Below are 17,016 nucleotides of genomic sequence, written 5' to 3'. Positions count from 1 at the left end.
TGTTCCACCTCCCATCTGAAGGCAGACTCGTCCCCATCCCTGATGAGACCGATGATGGTGGTGTCGTCTGCAAACTTCAGGAGTTTCACAGAGGGGTCCCATGAGGTGCAGTCATTGGTGTAGAGGGAGAATAGAAGTGGGGAGAGAACACACCCCTGAGGGGCGCCAGTGCTGAGTGACCGGGTGCTGGATGTGATGCCTCCCAGCCTTACTTGCTGCTTCCTGTCAGACAGGAAGTTGGTGATCCACTGACAGGTGGAGGCCGGCACTGTGAGCTGGGTGAGTTTCTGGTGAAGGATGTCCGGGATGATGGTGGTGAACGCAGAGCTGAAATCCACAAACAGGATCCTAGCGTAGGTCCCTGGGGAGTCGAGGTGATGCAGGATGTAGTTCAGTCCCATGTTGACTGCATCCTCGACAGACTTGTTTGCCCGATAGGCAAACTGCAGGGGGTCCAGCAGGCAGAATAAAAGTTAAATCCTCTTTAAACTGACCTTGTAAACACTCAATTACTAATGCAAATTTATTTCGGAATTACACATCCCGAGTTACCATGACTAGCTGACAATATTGAGCTGTTCTAACTTATCCTGATTTGGATTTAACTACCTGTCAACATTGAGCTGTTCTGCAAAGCTGCATTTAAGACAATTTTATTTAAAAAAAATTATGAACAGTATCATTGCAGTCCAAACAAATCTGACATTGAACCAAGCAGCAGCCATGTTGAAAATCAGTCAATCTGAGCCTGATTCGCAGAGATATTTAAGACACAGACAGACAGAGGTTCCTTGCTTTATTGATAGATGTATGTATATTATATATAACAACACTATTGAAAAACAATTAAAATTATCAGTTTAATGTTAACAATTATGTATTTATACAATTTATAATAATTGTATTATTATTATTATTATTATTATTATTATCTGCATATGTAAGATAATATATTTTTATCTTATAGGCTTGATCATACTAATACTGGGCCCTTCCATGTCATTTCAACAAATTTTCAAGATATTCCACGCAGTTTGGCCTCAAGTAATTCTAAGATTTTTACCAATTGTTCCTTAACAATTCAATAGGCACACTATACATTTTTAGTTTGATCGGATTGTTACTTTTTGAGATATGGACAATTTAATGAGGTTGTGTGTGTCGATTTTCATGCGTCCTTATTTTTTATTCCATTTTCAGCTTACCATAACACCTACAGCATTGGATTCGACCGCATAGTTTACTGCGACCTCTAGTGGAAAGCCGACGCATTGCAGTGAGATTCATCCTACACTGCTGACTTGAGGAAATGGCAAAACTTCGGGCAAAAGGGAAAGTGAGTGTTGTAATTTGTGCTATATAAATAAAGTTGAATTGAGTATAAACAACAGTAGGAACATTTACAGCAGGAGTGTTTGAACTAGAAGAGAAAAAGAAATCAGAAGACGCCTCCATAAAGCAAATTACAGAAGTAGGTTTAGCTCCACAAGAAAGTAATAATGACTCAGCAGATACAAGAAGATAAAGAGGTTTTAAATCAACAAAATGATTCCCTTGTTGCTCAGATGGTGGAAATGTAATAAAAAAAAGATTTTGAGGTTTGAAGTCTCAGAGAGAAATTGATTGATCCCCAGAAGGAAATGGTGGGACAAACCAATCATTTTCCTCGTGAGAATGACATGGAGGAACCCGACCCGTTAATGATAACTTCAGCAGAAAATGACTGAGATTTAAGGAGAAAAAGTAGAGCTGCAAACAGGGATGGACTACAGCTCAGGCTTTTGGTCTTGCTGTGGGCGAACCATATTTTCACCACGTTTTGCCATTGCAGCAGCCAGTATAGGCCCATGCCACATGACCTCACAGGTCACGTGATGTACGGCCGTCAGCCATGATGGAAGAACAAGCCACCGCAGGAAACGTTTTGCAACCATGGACTGTATATAGCAACGCAGAGTGCCCACAGCGATGGTAAACTTTTGCGCTGTGTTTGGGTGTTCTAACAACCTGTTCATTGTAGCCATGTTGTTTGTTACCCTGATGAAGATCCTTTTACCGAAAGCTTGGGAAATTTAATTGTTTTATTTGCGTTGATTCAAATGTGCAGATCTTTTTTTCACACAAATTTAGGTCATCAATGAAATAACTCAGATTCTGAAAAACCAGCATTGCACACTCATATTACAGATGAATTATGAAAATGTAGCCGACTTACCCCGGATTTAACCACATGGAGTCCATTATGAATAAAAGCAGCTGCTTCACAAATCCAGTCACAAACAAACTGGTTGTAAGCTTCCAGTCCCTTGTAACTTTTCATGTGGTCCATTGTGTATGAGCTAGACGTAAAGACGAGGTAGTTCACAATGTCTGGATAAGTCACTCCTGGGAAATAAGAGACATCTTCATTTCATTTGTCAACAGGAACGTTGTAGGAGTCATTCAATTCAACTCAATTCAACTTTATTTATATAGCGCAAAATACAACAAAGTCATCTCAACGTGCTGAACAAAAAATAAAGTCCATAGTAAAAAAGAAAGAACCCAACAAGATCCACATGAGTGAGCATTTAGCGACAGTGGGAAGAAAAAACTCCCTCTTTTTATGGGAAGAAATCTCCAGCGGAACCAGGTTCAGAGGTGGCAGCCATCCTCTCTGACTAAGTGAAGTAAGTGAACAGAGGGGCAAACAGAATAGGATAGAAGGATAGTCCATCCGGGTGTCCCAGACTAGTTGAGTTGCGAACCATTGATCAGTCCATCCGGGTGTCCCAGACTAGTTGAGTTGCGAACCATTTATCAGTCCATCCGGGTGTCCCAGACTAGTTGAGCCTCGAACCATTTATCAGTCCATCCGGGTGTCCCAGACTAGTTGAGCCGCGAACCATTGATCAGCCCATCCAAGTGTTCCAGACTAGTTGAGCCATGTACCATTGATCAGTCCATCCGAGTGTTCCAGACTAGTTGAACCGCGAACCATTGATCAGTCCATCCGGGTGTTCCAGACTAGTTGAGCCGCGAACCATTGATCAGCCCATCCGAGTGTTCCAGACTAGTTGCGCTGTGAACCATCAATCAGGAACCGCCAGCTTCAGCATCAAGACACCTGAAACAGAAAAGAGAGCAGAGGGCGAGGAGAAGGCACTGACTGCAGGAAAAACTATATACATATGGGGTTCCCGCTGCATTCCCGCCGATCAGACCCAGTTTTTCCTTGTACCAACTTCTCTCAGCTTCTGGTAGAGTGTACACATAATCCGTGGCCTCCAACATATTGAGGCCAAACGGAGACGACAATCGTTTAGCACATGGGCTGCTTTCAATAAGTCAAAAAATAACAAGTAAACACACCCATGCAGGTGCATCCGTATAGGGCCGCCATCTTCCAAAATGGCGCTGGGTAAAACGTCAGTCGCAAGGGTCTATAGCAACAGTAGCATTCATGGTGGCCAAAGGTCGCACTCCCATGATGTAAATAATGTCATGCAGTCACCTGGCAAATACAGTTGTTTCTAATTCTTTCTAAATGCCTCTCTCACTTTGCCAGCATTCAATGCACTTTAGTGTAATGTCAATTATCTTGATAGTTTTGGCCCTTTTTTTTAAAGTGTGCAATATTGTCTCTGTTAGTTTAGTCAACGTCATGTCAAGGGTGAAAGATAATTCTTTTATTTCTGTATTTTTCAATGTCTGTCTCTTGTAGGCTCTGACATTTTGTTGCTGTGGTTTGAACACCTACACAGTGTGCACATGACCTCAAGGTTACGGAGCAGAGTTGGTCTGCCTGGTGATATATGGCAAAATCATGTTTGTACCAGACTGCATTGTACGGGGAGGGCCTAGCCCAGGAGAGAACTGTTCTTGCTTTTTTACATTTTAATAGATTTAGATAGAGATACACACTCCTGCTTCTGATACTCACCTGCGTGGGAGCTGTTTACAGGAACTTTACTTGTGACTATAACTAGAATAAACCACATAGAAGAAAAACAAATCTTGTCATCCATCCTCAGAGCTGTTCAATAAAAGAACCACGAAGAAAGTAGAGAAAACCCTTAAGGGGTCTACAATCCCATCTAATGGAGACATATTAAAAATAATTGGTAAGAGGGGAAATGGTTTGTATTGTGCTTTAATTACTAGCAAAGTATCTTCAAGGTGTCTTTGATCGTGTCAATCAGAAGAAGTCCCCTCTACCACCTGAGCCCAGCAAACCATCTGTGTGCATTCTCTCCAGGTGATCCAACTTCCCAATATTAGCAGTGTTGGGGTAGGTACTTCTGAAAATTGTAGTGTGATTACTAGTTACTGCATTTGAAAAGTAACTTCAATACTTGTTACTTTACTTCATTTACCAACATGGACAAACATCATAGCCATAACATCACTTTGCCTGTCTGCATAGTTTTAATGGATTGATTGATTTATTATTATATATAAATTCACTTATTACAGCAGCAAATAGATAAAAAGAAAAAGTTAAATATGTAATAAATACCAAGTAAATATTCATCAACATAAATGTGTGGTAAGTGGAATCCTTGCATAAATTATTAGAATGAAAAATGAGTGAAGAGTGTGAATGGAAAGACAGAAAACAACACGTTCAGGCTTGTGCTGCTGATGTACGGTTGGGATGAACCACCTGTTTATTGTATACGTCATACATACACAATGTACTGTGCATGCAACATGGACTGATGATTGGTACCTTGTTAAACCAGTGTCTCTGTTATTTGGTGGCACTCTATTGGCTGACTATGGGGTGCCTTGGGGGTTAGAGTCGGTGGCGGGGTGTGCTGGGTCCTCGGCTCCTTGGGGCTTTCTCATATGTGTGTGTGGGTGCGGTCGGGTGCTCCTTGGCTACCTTTGTTTCTGCCGGCCTGGCTGCACCAGTTTTAAATACTAAATACCAGTTTTAGGTATCACCACTCACTCCTTCCCTCTGTCCTCAGCCGCCACCATTGTGCTTTAGCTGGGTGCTGTGTCACCCACTTCAATTTCCACACTTGTCACCAGACTGGCTGAACTTATTACACAACACAACGAGCACAATATACACAACTATAACATCACATTTCATTTTCACCTTAGAACAGTTGACTCTTCCCCACCCCTTTAATTTTCCTACCCTGACTCCCTCTTCCCTGTTCCGTCCCCCCTGTACTAAAATGAGTTTGACACCCCTGCTTTAACACATTACCCTGACCCCAACAAATGAACAACTGAATCGCGTATGATCTAAAGTGTTTTCTCCTTGATGAAATGGCCATTTCAGTTAGATCTGGTTTAACTGAGCCAGGCTCTCAGGTTAACCTGGAAATAAACCTGAGCTGGGTTTGATGAAATACCCCAGTATGTTAGAAGCCAAAGTGAGTGCTGCTGCTGTTTGGATGTGTGCTGAATGTAAAGGATCAATGCACTTAAGCAATCCTCACTGCACATTCCCCTTAAAAATAATTGTATTTCCCTACAAAAAGATTACTGTGTGAATAAAAATCTCTCCTTTAATGTAGAATATGATTCCATAACTTGCACTTGCATAGTTATTTGTCTTTGCGGCATATTATTACTTTATTTGTAAAAGCCAGGCTTCAGTAGGTCAATAGGAGCGTTAACAATCACCACCAGGCTGCTAAAGAGCACCCAGCAATGCTCAACACTACAGGTGCATGTGCTGTATATATACATCATTGATCATTTTGTGTGCGTGCAGTTGTGTTTGGCCAGTCCTCAACACACAGCTGTATTAACGGAAGTGACTGCAGACAATGGCAGAGTCTTTACCTTGGGCAGCTGTTTATGTAGTGCAGATCAGGGCAACTGGCGGTGTGGGGACCACGTGAGGCCCTCTGCCTATTTTTGAGCAGTCCCACAAACACAACACACAAACACAAAAACATTCAAAATTAATAAAAAATACACAAAATGAGAACAGAACATATAAAATGACAACACAAATACACAACATGACCCTTCATTCTTTGCTGTAATGGTCAGATTGGTCATTATTCTAAATGCTGACATTAATCATAATGTTGGCCTGGGATCAGATATTACCACATTTTATGGGCCCCACTGAGATAATAGTTGGCCATCTCTGATGTACTTCATACTTACATACAGGGGGCACTGTTGCCTGATGCTGAGAGAACAACCCTCAGCATCCCTCTGATCACTTACTGCTGCTCAAGCTGTGACAGGCCTGCAAATGTATTTCACTCAGGAGACATTTCGAAACTCAGAGTGTGCTGTGGCTGCTTTTGTGCGTCACTGGTTTTGTACACTGCTGTACAAGGGACAACCAACCACAGGAGGAAATAGAACTCATCATACAACAGGGCTGTTAGTGCAGACATCATTGATGTTTCACGCTAGACTGAAAAACTGGATGAAGCATCTCATGTGACCCCAACACACACAGTCACAGTGAGTCACTGCAGTTCCTGTGCCTTCTTAGGTCAATACCTATCAATGTTAGAGAGATTTATCATTGTCTTACCTGAAACACATCGAGCTATGCACAATAGGAGTGTGATGCTGGGAAATATTATCTCCCCATCCGTGTGGATGACATAGGTCCTCATTTTTGTTCAATCCAATGTGAAAAATCTCAATAAAACAGTAAAGAAAAAAGGAGAAACAGAAAAGGTAAAACAGGGAAGACAAAAGAATGAAAAGAAATGTCATTTAAAATAAATCTAAGTCCACACAACCTGAGATTTCTGCACATGTAACTTAAGATAAACAATACCCAGAATACATTCTGAAAACTATCACTTTATTGTCCCACAACACTGAAATTATCTCTGAGGAGCTGTGAGCAGCCACGGTGTAGCAGTGACCCTGGGGTTAAGGACATTGCTCACGTGCCCACAGTGCTGATGACGTGGACGAGAAGGTCTGGTTTTAGTTTCTTCCAAAGGTGCTTGGAATGATCATTCTTGAACACAAACTGTAAAAACTTGCAGTGTTTGTGTGTAAATTCAATCGCACATATACATTAATGTATTTGCATTTTCTGCTCCCAATATTTTGCACTCCACAGCTGTTCCGCCCACATGGCATATTCATCAGAGGCAAACAACCGAAAGAGATTGGGTGTGAGGTGGAAGTCAGAGCATTGAACCCAATAGCAGACTCATGCAGGAATATGATTTAAACATTTAATCCAAGCCACGGTTCTGATACGCATGTAGCCGGTTAGTGGAGGCAACAGCACAACATCATCCATAAAGTAGAGACCAGCATAGCAAGGTTCATAGGTGAGTAGTCCAGACACAAAAAAGAACGCTGGATAGCTTGTCAAGGTAACAGCAATCTGGTAACTGAGTGGTGGCAGAGGGAGTGCTTAAGTACAGGGAGAATTGATTACCAAATGAGACACGGCTGAGCAAGTAGCAGGAGTAAAGATGGCACAGATTACCCAGGGAGAAAGGTGGCCTTCAGAATAAAGGCTCGGAGGCAGCAGCAAGTTGTACTCCTTATCCTTTCTGTCTTAACGCAAGTACCCCTTAATTCATGTTATGCATCGTTTGTTTGTGTCAGCACTGCAGGCTTGTCTGAACACTTTCCTGCATCTGGTCTAACATTAATTACAGATTTAAGCCTTTTTCTCATATATTTCTGATGTTTTGGATTTCAAAAATCCCTTTTTAACGTATTTTTGTCACAAGTGGGTCTGGTGGAGGTGGAGGACCCAGATGCTGAGAAAGATGGAGGCAGCGGGTAGGCATAACGTTCAAAATGAGAGTCCATGACTTATTAACCAAAAACCTAAAGAGCCCAACATACAAAATAAAAGAGCAGGCCTCAGGAAACTGGAAAGAGGAAGAAATGTCAGGATGGGAGCAGGAGCAGAGACACGGCACGACAATAAAACAGCAACCATGTTTCCAAACACACACTAGGAATACAAAGGCACAAGAGTTTACAAAACATGAAACAAGAACAAGAAACTGAAATACTAAACTAGGACTACTAAAAAGGTTTAACTAGGACGACAAGGCCTGAAAACAAACAAACAATACAATTGATGGACGACGAAAATGTCTGTGTGCATGTAAGAATTTGTCCTATAATTTTAGAAATTCAAATGACAATTGATTCTGTGTACCCCTTGAGATGTGTTCAAGTACCCCTAAGGGTACACGTAGCCCTGGTTGGGAGCCATTGGATTAGAAGATGCCCTGCAATGTGTGTTTGCACAGGTTTTATTATCCTATTATGAAGGGTTCTGTGAATGCACTGCTGAAGCTTGCAAGGTTCAATATCTCTAATAAGGTTAAGAACCACTGCTTTAGGCCATCATGTACGAAAACAATTGTCATTCAACTTTTAGCCTGTGTGCCTTCTGTGCTGGTTTGTAGTGAACTTGTGTGCAATCTCCATAAAGCAATTGATGACAGAGGATGAGCAACCCAGCCAGCAAGATCCAAAGGCCCTTAAACACCAGGAAGTAAGCATGGGCCCAACCATATAGTCTGTACGAAGAAAGGACATATCAGAGATGTTTCTGTACGAATAGGTTTAAACTTCAGTTTATATGATGTTGGATCATCTGTCCAACAAACCAGAAGAGCAGTAGGGGAACATCAAAGGCAGTAAATACAGGTAACAAAAAAATCTGAACAAAGGGAGTCAAGAGGAAACACGGTGACAAAAAAAAAAAGTGTAAGAGTACACAAATACATCTGAAGGAATATGACTTTGACTGAGTACCCTGTAATTACTGTCTTTGAGACCCTTCAGACAATTAGTGATTTTATGTTCAGTAATTATAAACACGTAATGTGATTCTAACAACCTATTTAGGGCTTCGGAGTCAGTGATTTACTCAAGTGTGGAATCAAGTGGAGGCTTTTTTAAAGCAGTGGTTTTTAAAGGTTATGACTTTAGAACTCACCAACCATTCTTTAAAACATGCAGTGATCCAAACTAAGGACCATGTTTAAATGTGTCATCCATCGATCAATTTTCTCCCGCTTATCCGTTGCCGGGTCGCGGGGGCAGCATCCTTAGCAGGAAGGCTCAGACTTTCCTTACCCCGGCCACTTCTTCCAGCTCCTCCGGGGGGATTCCGAGGCGTTCCCAGGCCAGCTGAGAGACATAGTTTCTCCAGCGTGTCCTGGGTCTTCCTCGAGGTGTCCTTCCGGAGGGAGGTGCCCTGAACGCCTCACAAGGGAGGCATCCAGGGGGCATCCTAATTAGGTACCCAAACCACCTCATCTGGCTTTTCTCAATGCAGAGGAGCAGCGGCTCTACTCTGAGCCCCTCCCGGATGACTGAGCTTCTCACCCTATCTCTAAGGGAGAGCCCAGCCACTCTACGGAGGAAATTAATTTCTGCCGCTTGTACCCGCCATCTTGTTCTTTCGGCCATGACCCAAAGCTCATGACCATATGTGAGGGTAGGAACATAAACTGCCCGGTAAATTGAGAGCTTCGCCTTTCGGCTAAGCTCCCTTTTCACCTCAACGGACTGGTGCAGACTCCTCATCACCGCAGACACTGCACCAATCCGACTGTCAATCTCTCACTCCATCCTTTCCTCACTCATGAACAAGACCCTGAGGTACTTGAACTCCTCCACTTGGAGCAGGATCTCATCCCCAACCCGGAGAAAGCACTCCACCTTTTTCCGGCCAAGAATCGTGGACTCGGATTTAGAGGTGCTGATTTTCATCCCGGCTGCTTCACACTCGGCCACAAACCGATCCAGTGAGAGTTGAAGGTCGCGGCTTGATGGAGCCAACAGGACCAAATCATCTTCAAAAAGCTGTGATGCAATCCTGAGGCACCCAAAGGACCCCCTTCCATGCCCTGGCTGCGTCTAGAAATTCTTTCCATAAAAGTTGTGAACAGAATCGGCGACAAAAGCCAGCCCTGGAGGAGTCCAACCCTCACTGGAAACCAGTTCGACTTACTGCCGGCAATGCGGACCAAGGTACCAGGGAACGGACAGACCTTATTGTACAATGAAATGATGAAGATGTTTGAAAATTCAATGTTCACCATAGCCCCTCCCCTCTACTATATTGACCATTCACGTGCTGCTTTTATTATAATAATGTTTTAACAAATTGGCTCTTAGCTCCCGCCGTCCACTTCAAAGAGCCAAATCTTAGAGTTGTTTGATTAATGACAACACAGCAGTATAAAGCACAGCTGCATTTGTCAGATGCCGAGCTGCACAGAACATGGAAATGAGAGTGGACAGAGAGCAAATTGAGAAGATATGTGCAAATCCTAGCCTAACTTTCCATACAAAGTAATGTGCTCGGGACCAAGAGCTGCCAAGATAGACTCTGCTTTTCCTCAGCTGGACTGGACACTCCCATTGGCAGTGGGTTGAGAAGCCATGAAGAAGAAAATCTGCTAGAAGTCTGAACAGAAACGACAAGAAAAACCTTCTTCATACACTGACTAAATCAAAAGGCCTCATAGTTTAATGTCACTTCTCTCCCCTGATTGTCAGATACTGGGAAAAACCCTAACAAACCCTAGGTTGAATACCATGCAGGCAGAGTATTCTGTAAATGATAATTCCAGATAAAATATCACTATAACAGCTATGAGGATTTTTCCAAACACTGCACTGAAATAGATGTTTGGAGTCAGAAACCAGGACAGAAGAGACAAGTAAGTTGACTTGTTGTATGGTGACTCTCCCTTTAGAATTAAAAAAACATTGACATTAAACATGCTGTCTGGATTATTCAAGCTCTTGTTAGATCAATATCTGCACTGTATTTATCATTATAGCACTATTAACAAGTAGATATGGAAGATTACCACCAAGATATAAAAACACTAATTTCATGAATGTATTTGTATTTGTTAAAATGAAATAATAATGTGACCAAATCTAAAACTTTTTTTGAAGGTGCTAAAAACTATTATCACAGATTTAAATTGAACCACTGTTTCATGACAAAAATTGAAAAAACAAAACAAAAAAAAAAAACTTTCCCAGATTTGTTTAGGGAGTCTTAGTAGGTCCTGAACTTGGACCATTTGAGATCTACTGACACAGACTGTTGAAAAAATGTAATCATATGAGTGTTTCCATCAAGAACCAGACTTGGGCAACATGTCCTAATTCTGAGTCTGTGCGGTCACCAAAATAAGTGACCTCAAAAACAGACTCAAAACTAGAAAAGCACTCGGAGAGCGCAGACCTCCGCTAAGCAGCTCAAGCTCAGCCAACACGCTCCAATCACGGTAACATGGTAAACTCAGGATTACCATGACTGCCTGTCAACATTGAGCTGTGTTACTATGACTACCTGTTGAGCTATTGACTCTGACAGAACCAATGACATCATCACAAGTTCCACTGTGTGGATGGGAAATTATGTGGAATATATATATATATATATTTTTTTTTTTTTATTTTTTTTTTTGGTAGCCAGAACATCACCAAAATGTAATCACCTGTTCCTTGTCCCATTTATCAATGTTCCTGAAACTTTTATCAAAATCTGTTCATAACTTTTCAAGTTATTTTGTTAACTGACAGATGGAAGGACAGCGTCGCACTCCAATAGCATAGCATAGCATAGCATAGCATAGCATAGCATAGCATAGCATAGCATAGCATAGCATAGCATAGCATTCTTACATCATCACTGTTAATGACATTACCAGTTAGAACATTCTAATTGGAACACTGATGACATCACTGTTCTAAATGGAACAATGATGACATCTTCAGTGTTCTAAAAACCATGTTTAACAGAAGTTCCACAGTGTGGATGGTGAAATGAATGGGATATATATATATATATATATATATATATATATATATACAGTATATCTATCTATATAATTTTGGTAGCCAGAACATCACCTGTTCCTTATCCAATTTATCAATTTTCCTGCAAATTTCATCCAAATCCGTTCATCTTACAGACAGAGAGAATGACGGACAGACAAACAGCTCTACGCTTCTCTTCTGCGCTTCGCTCTTGGCGGAGATAATAACAGAAAAAAAACATGAAAGGAAAACGGAAATACACAAGAACAAGAAAAACACACAAGATGACCACACAAATACACAAATGTAACAAAAAATATGACAAAAAAATGCACAAAAAACACACAAACCCATTGCACTCTCTTGTAATAATGCTCAGACTGGTCATTATTCCCCTGCGTTTCAAGTAACGTACTGATAACCAGCTTCGTAGTACAGCTGATCTGGAACGTAAATGTCGGGTTAGGTCCAGCTAATAGAAAGATATACCATATATGTTCATCCAGCTTTGTGCAGGGCTCAGGACTGTAACACCTCAAGAACATGTGTAATGTTGGACTTGGATGCATAATTTTGTCTGTAATGGAAGTAAGGAATTGTAATTCTTCCGGTTACTGATAGTGGGTTCTCCAAATCATTCTACGGTAACTCTGCATAACCAGAATAAAAGTGACAATACAACTACAATACAATATACATTTCATTATAGTGATGCAACTTTTTTGGCTGAAACAAAGACAGACTGACGCAACCACAAACGATATGAACAACCACTAATTTATACGTGTGCTCCGGCAGACACCATTAGTTACAAAGTCATAGGGTGCGGCTTGGCATGGATGTAACACATGTAGGGGAGCCCCAAGGAAAAAGGAATCCCTGATTTACAGTACACAACTTCGAGGACATAAAGCAGAGCCGGAATGTGCAAGTTTATTGACATGATCCTAGAATCGTTGTCTCTGTTTAAGATACATTATATAATAGTTATTTCATGCAATTATTTTAATTTGTTGTGTTTCATTATATCTTCATTTGTGCAGTGTCATTCATTTTGTAGGCTATACATAACTATTTTCATTCTATCAATATATCGAAATATGATCAAGTTTTTTGTATTTATTATTTTAGGTGTTATTATTATTTTTTATTTATTTTGATTAGGGTCTTGTTTTCTAAAAATAAAAGAAATGTTCAGAGACAAAGATGTTCTGGTTATTGAGTGAGGATATATAAGTTGGCAGTGGAATTTACTGTAAAGAAAAGGAGCGCCACCTAAAATCTTGCCTAGGGCACCAAATTGCTTAGGGCTGGCTCTAACTGAAAGGATATGCGCCAGATGCCACAGCACACCTTCAGAAGAGCAAAATCAGTGCTTTAACAGGTCAGGGCGGTCTACACAGTTAGACAGGTGGTGATGAGGTGGCTGCAAAGCTGTGAGCAGTGATTTATTGTTGTTGGTGTGTTTTGTAGGCGGAACAGTGATAAATCACAGACGGATCAGGCTGCAGAGCCCTGTTGTTTTGTTACGTAACCATCAGGTAGGTAACGTTTATTTCTAATGTCGCCCCCTCCTCCTTTTACATTGCGTGGTTGGGTGACGTCAGAGCGTGCGGGGGAGGCGCAGTGGTCGCGCAGTTTTCCGTCAGAGCGCAGCAGCGGTGCGGAGCAGGCGGCGGACCCGGGTTTCATTGTCCTTCTCCCCGCATAGCAACGCAGGAAGCCGCGCATACAGCTGCCCGGCGGCGGTACAGCGGAGTCCCAGAGTAGGGCCGCGGCCCCAGGATGAGCCACAGTCCGCTGCGTGGGCTCTGAGCGCGTGTTCGTCCGTCTGTCGGTGCGCGTGGACCCCTTTTGTTCCCGTAAATCCGTCCCGAGTCCCGAACCCCGCCGATCCGCAGACATGAACTACCAGTCCAGCGTCTCCGGGTCCGGCATCTCCCCGCAGTCCCAGCCCGCCATGCCCACGCCCGGCACGGTCCCAGCGCCCGTCCCGGTGCCCCAGTCCATCCCGTCCCAGTTCGGATCCGGGTCGTCCGGTTCGGGGACCGTCTCGGGCCAGGGTTCTCAGTCGGGCGGCCCCGCGGGATCCCAGTTTGTTTTGTCCAACTCGGCCGCGATCCGGGCCGAGATCCACCGGTTCGAGTCCGTCCATCCGAACATCTACGCCATCTACGACCTGATCGAACGCATCGACGACCTGTCCCTGCAGAACCAGATCCGGGAGCATGTGATCTCTATCGAAGGTGAGTGTCCATTCATCCCAGAGTGGAGGGGGGCAGTAGGGGGGCAGCTGGTCACCTTTTCTACGGCCCTGAAAACAGACACACATAGTGACAATGGAGGCGTGGCTGCAACACACACTGCAGTCAGACTCAAGTGATGATTTGATTTTTCCACATTCATTTGATCAAACATGTGTCAATAAATTGTGTAAATCACGCTCCAAGCCTGTGTAAACCAATAAAATAGGAAATAAACAATTAAAACAAAAACAAATAACACATGTTTAGGACGTGTAAACCTATACATACCTCCTTTAATTTTTATTGAAAAGCAGATTACAATATTACACATCACGAATTGGCATCACATCTCATGGATTTACCCAAATCCAGCCTTTATCCATGTTTGTGTTTTTGATATAGAGATATGAAAATGTTGAGTAAATGTTCTGCTAATGAAACTCATTACGCTTAGATTAGTTAGTGTTTGATAATAACATAAGATGAGCTGATAGGGACTGAACAGTGTCCAAGGCTGACTAGAAACATTTTAGGGACACTAAAACCAAACAAGAATAACAACAATCTCGTCTTATCCTTTCTTATCTTGTGTTGTTGTCTCTGATTGTACTATATTGTGTTGTGTTTTCTCTAACTATCTTGGCTTGTCTTGTTTTGTCATGTCTTTTCTATTCTTATCTCGTCTTGTCTTATGATTAAAAACAAGGTTTTTTTTTTTTATTTGGTCGTGTGGCACCAGTTCACACTGAACCACACTAGCAGTGATCTTTTTACACTTTACAATTGCGATGATTAAAACAAAATACTAAAATGAAGTTAGCATTTTGGTTTCAGAATGAACACTGAACATCCAGTTTGTGCATGAAAGGCAAAAAATGAGGAATAACATCAGATGTAAAAACTTCCCCCAAAATACAGGATCCAGTCAAAGCCTCCCATTAGTGATCAATAGAGGCCTGGCTTTCCTTCCTCCTTCAGCTAACTGGTGGAAACTTCATCCAATCATTTGTTTGGGGTTGTATACTATTATTAGTTAACAATGGTATATGTAAACACAGTGCTTTTATAGCTGTAAAAGGAGGCGGGGCTTTCAAAGGACTGTAGAGGTACAAGAGCACACTGCAGGGCTACTTCAAAGCATTTATAAATCCATTTCAAGATAAAAGTAAAACATTCCTCGTTCCTCTTTAGGCTAAATCCTGAACAATCAAACTTTTCAGCAATACATTTAGTTTGGACTCTGAAGATGTCTGGAAAACATGAAACAAATGACTGCTATAGATGCTGTTGATTTAGCTTGAGGGTTCTCCACTTATGAGTCAGGATTTATTTATTTTTGTTATTTATTAAACTGTATTAATTGATGCAGCAGCAGCCATTGAATCCCCTTTTTAAAACTGTTAGCCTACCGGCCCCCCAAAACAAATATGCAAAATGACTACAAAAACATATAAAATGTCACCATAAATACACAAAATGACATCAACAACTTACAAGATTTTAACAAAAATACACAAAATGATCCCAAAATTGCACATAATTACAATAATTAGATAGTTAAAATACAATAGTATTACATTATTGTTATTGTTATTCTGTGTTGCAAAGGAATGCAATCAGAAACCCCAACTTGAACATGATTAAATGTGTATATACTGTAGCCTACGAGTCGTATTACTGAGCTTTTTGGCTTGAGCCTTGCAGTTGGCCTTAAACAAACAAAGGAGGGTAAGTAAACATACATTTGGTCAGTGGCACAGAGCTGAATCACTGTTTCACACTGATCCATGGGATCAGATTGCAGCCTCAGGCCAAATGACAGTCTTTCTGTGCAGTGCATTCATCATGTATAATGTATGTGTTGATGTTGCGCTGTAAAATTGAGTTGTGTATATGAAATGTGCCGTCTACAGGTAAATCTGCCTTTGTAGTGAATGCGCGTGTCCAAATCCTGCAGTTTTGTCAGTGTTTTGCTGCGTTCTGCAGAGCTGTGTGCAGACACTCCTTCAGCATATGCAGGGTTGCAGCAGGGAGATGTGAAAGTGGATTAGTGTTCCATCCAGGACCGGGTCTGGAGCTTTTCTGGTGGCTACTCGGCCTTAATGCTGGCTCTCACTGACTCAGCGCGGCGGAGCAGGAGGCTGACTCTGCTTAACCTGCAGATCTCCTCCTCTGTCGTCCGTGGCTGCAGACTCTGTTGCTAGGAGACGGGCAGCTCGTGTGTGCGTTGGCTGAATAGAAATTCGAGGTCTGGCAGAATGATTTTCTGTGGAGGTCTGTGTATGCTTTGTTTTGTTCTTCCTGTGGATGTTTATGAGGCGATGCTGCACGTCGAGGCGTGCAAATGTGCCACGGTATGAACACACATGAGAGGGGGAGGGACCACGTCAACCATCCACTGATGAATCTGTGATCTCCCACTGTGGATACTAGAGGACGTGCTTCTGTCTGAGTCTGAAGGCATCGTCCCAACAGCCAATGGGAGCTGGTGATGGAGAAACATAAGCTTTCTAAATCAATATGGAGCAATTAGATTGAAAGGGTTTAGGGGGATGAAGCTTTCGATGGAATGACACAGGAGGAGAACAGTCGCATTCATTACATGTCACTCCCTAAGGGGGCGCTGCCAATAAGTGCAAAGTACTCACATTACTGTAGTTGAGTTGCTTTTATGGGTACTTGTACTTTGTTTGAGCATATTTCTAAATCAATCATTTTACATGTAGTTAAGTACATTTTAAAATAAGGACAGTAGTTTGTTACATTTCTACACCCAACCATTACTGAGTAAATGCTTATTTTTTGTTTTAAAAATGATCAACAGTCGTGAAACTAGAAAATAAGAAATGACCAGACAACAATCAACCGCATCACATCATAGCCGACCAACCAGTTTAAATGTATTTCACAGCGCCAAACAGCATTGAATGCTGGTTATTTGATCAGTTTTAGAGTTAAATTTAGCTATACTTATAGAATGAGCCTGTTTTTATTTTTTTTTATTGAATTTAAT

At 41.9% G+C, this 17,016-nt stretch overlaps 1 protein-coding gene across 1 annotated transcript in view; it reads left to right on the top strand.

Moving 5' to 3' along the window:
• Positions 1–13,344: 13,344 nt before the first annotated feature.
• The window catches only part of agap3 (ArfGAP with GTPase domain, ankyrin repeat and PH domain 3), a 129,295-nt gene continuing 125,623 nt past the window's right edge, over positions 13,345–17,016 (top strand). The window contains exon 1 of the mRNA XM_028472429.1: positions 13,345–14,003. Coding sequence (XP_028328230.1) covers positions 13,661–14,003 — 343 coding nt within the window. The 5' untranslated portion in view covers positions 13,345–13,660. The remainder of the gene's footprint in view (positions 14,004–17,016) is intronic.

This window comes from Gouania willdenowi, chromosome 17 (genome assembly GCF_900634775.1).
Source record: "Gouania willdenowi chromosome 17, fGouWil2.1, whole genome shotgun sequence".
Classification (NCBI taxonomy): Eukaryota; Metazoa; Chordata; class Actinopteri; order Blenniiformes; family Gobiesocidae; genus Gouania; species Gouania willdenowi.
This window is presented reverse-complemented; position numbering and strand designations above follow the sequence as displayed.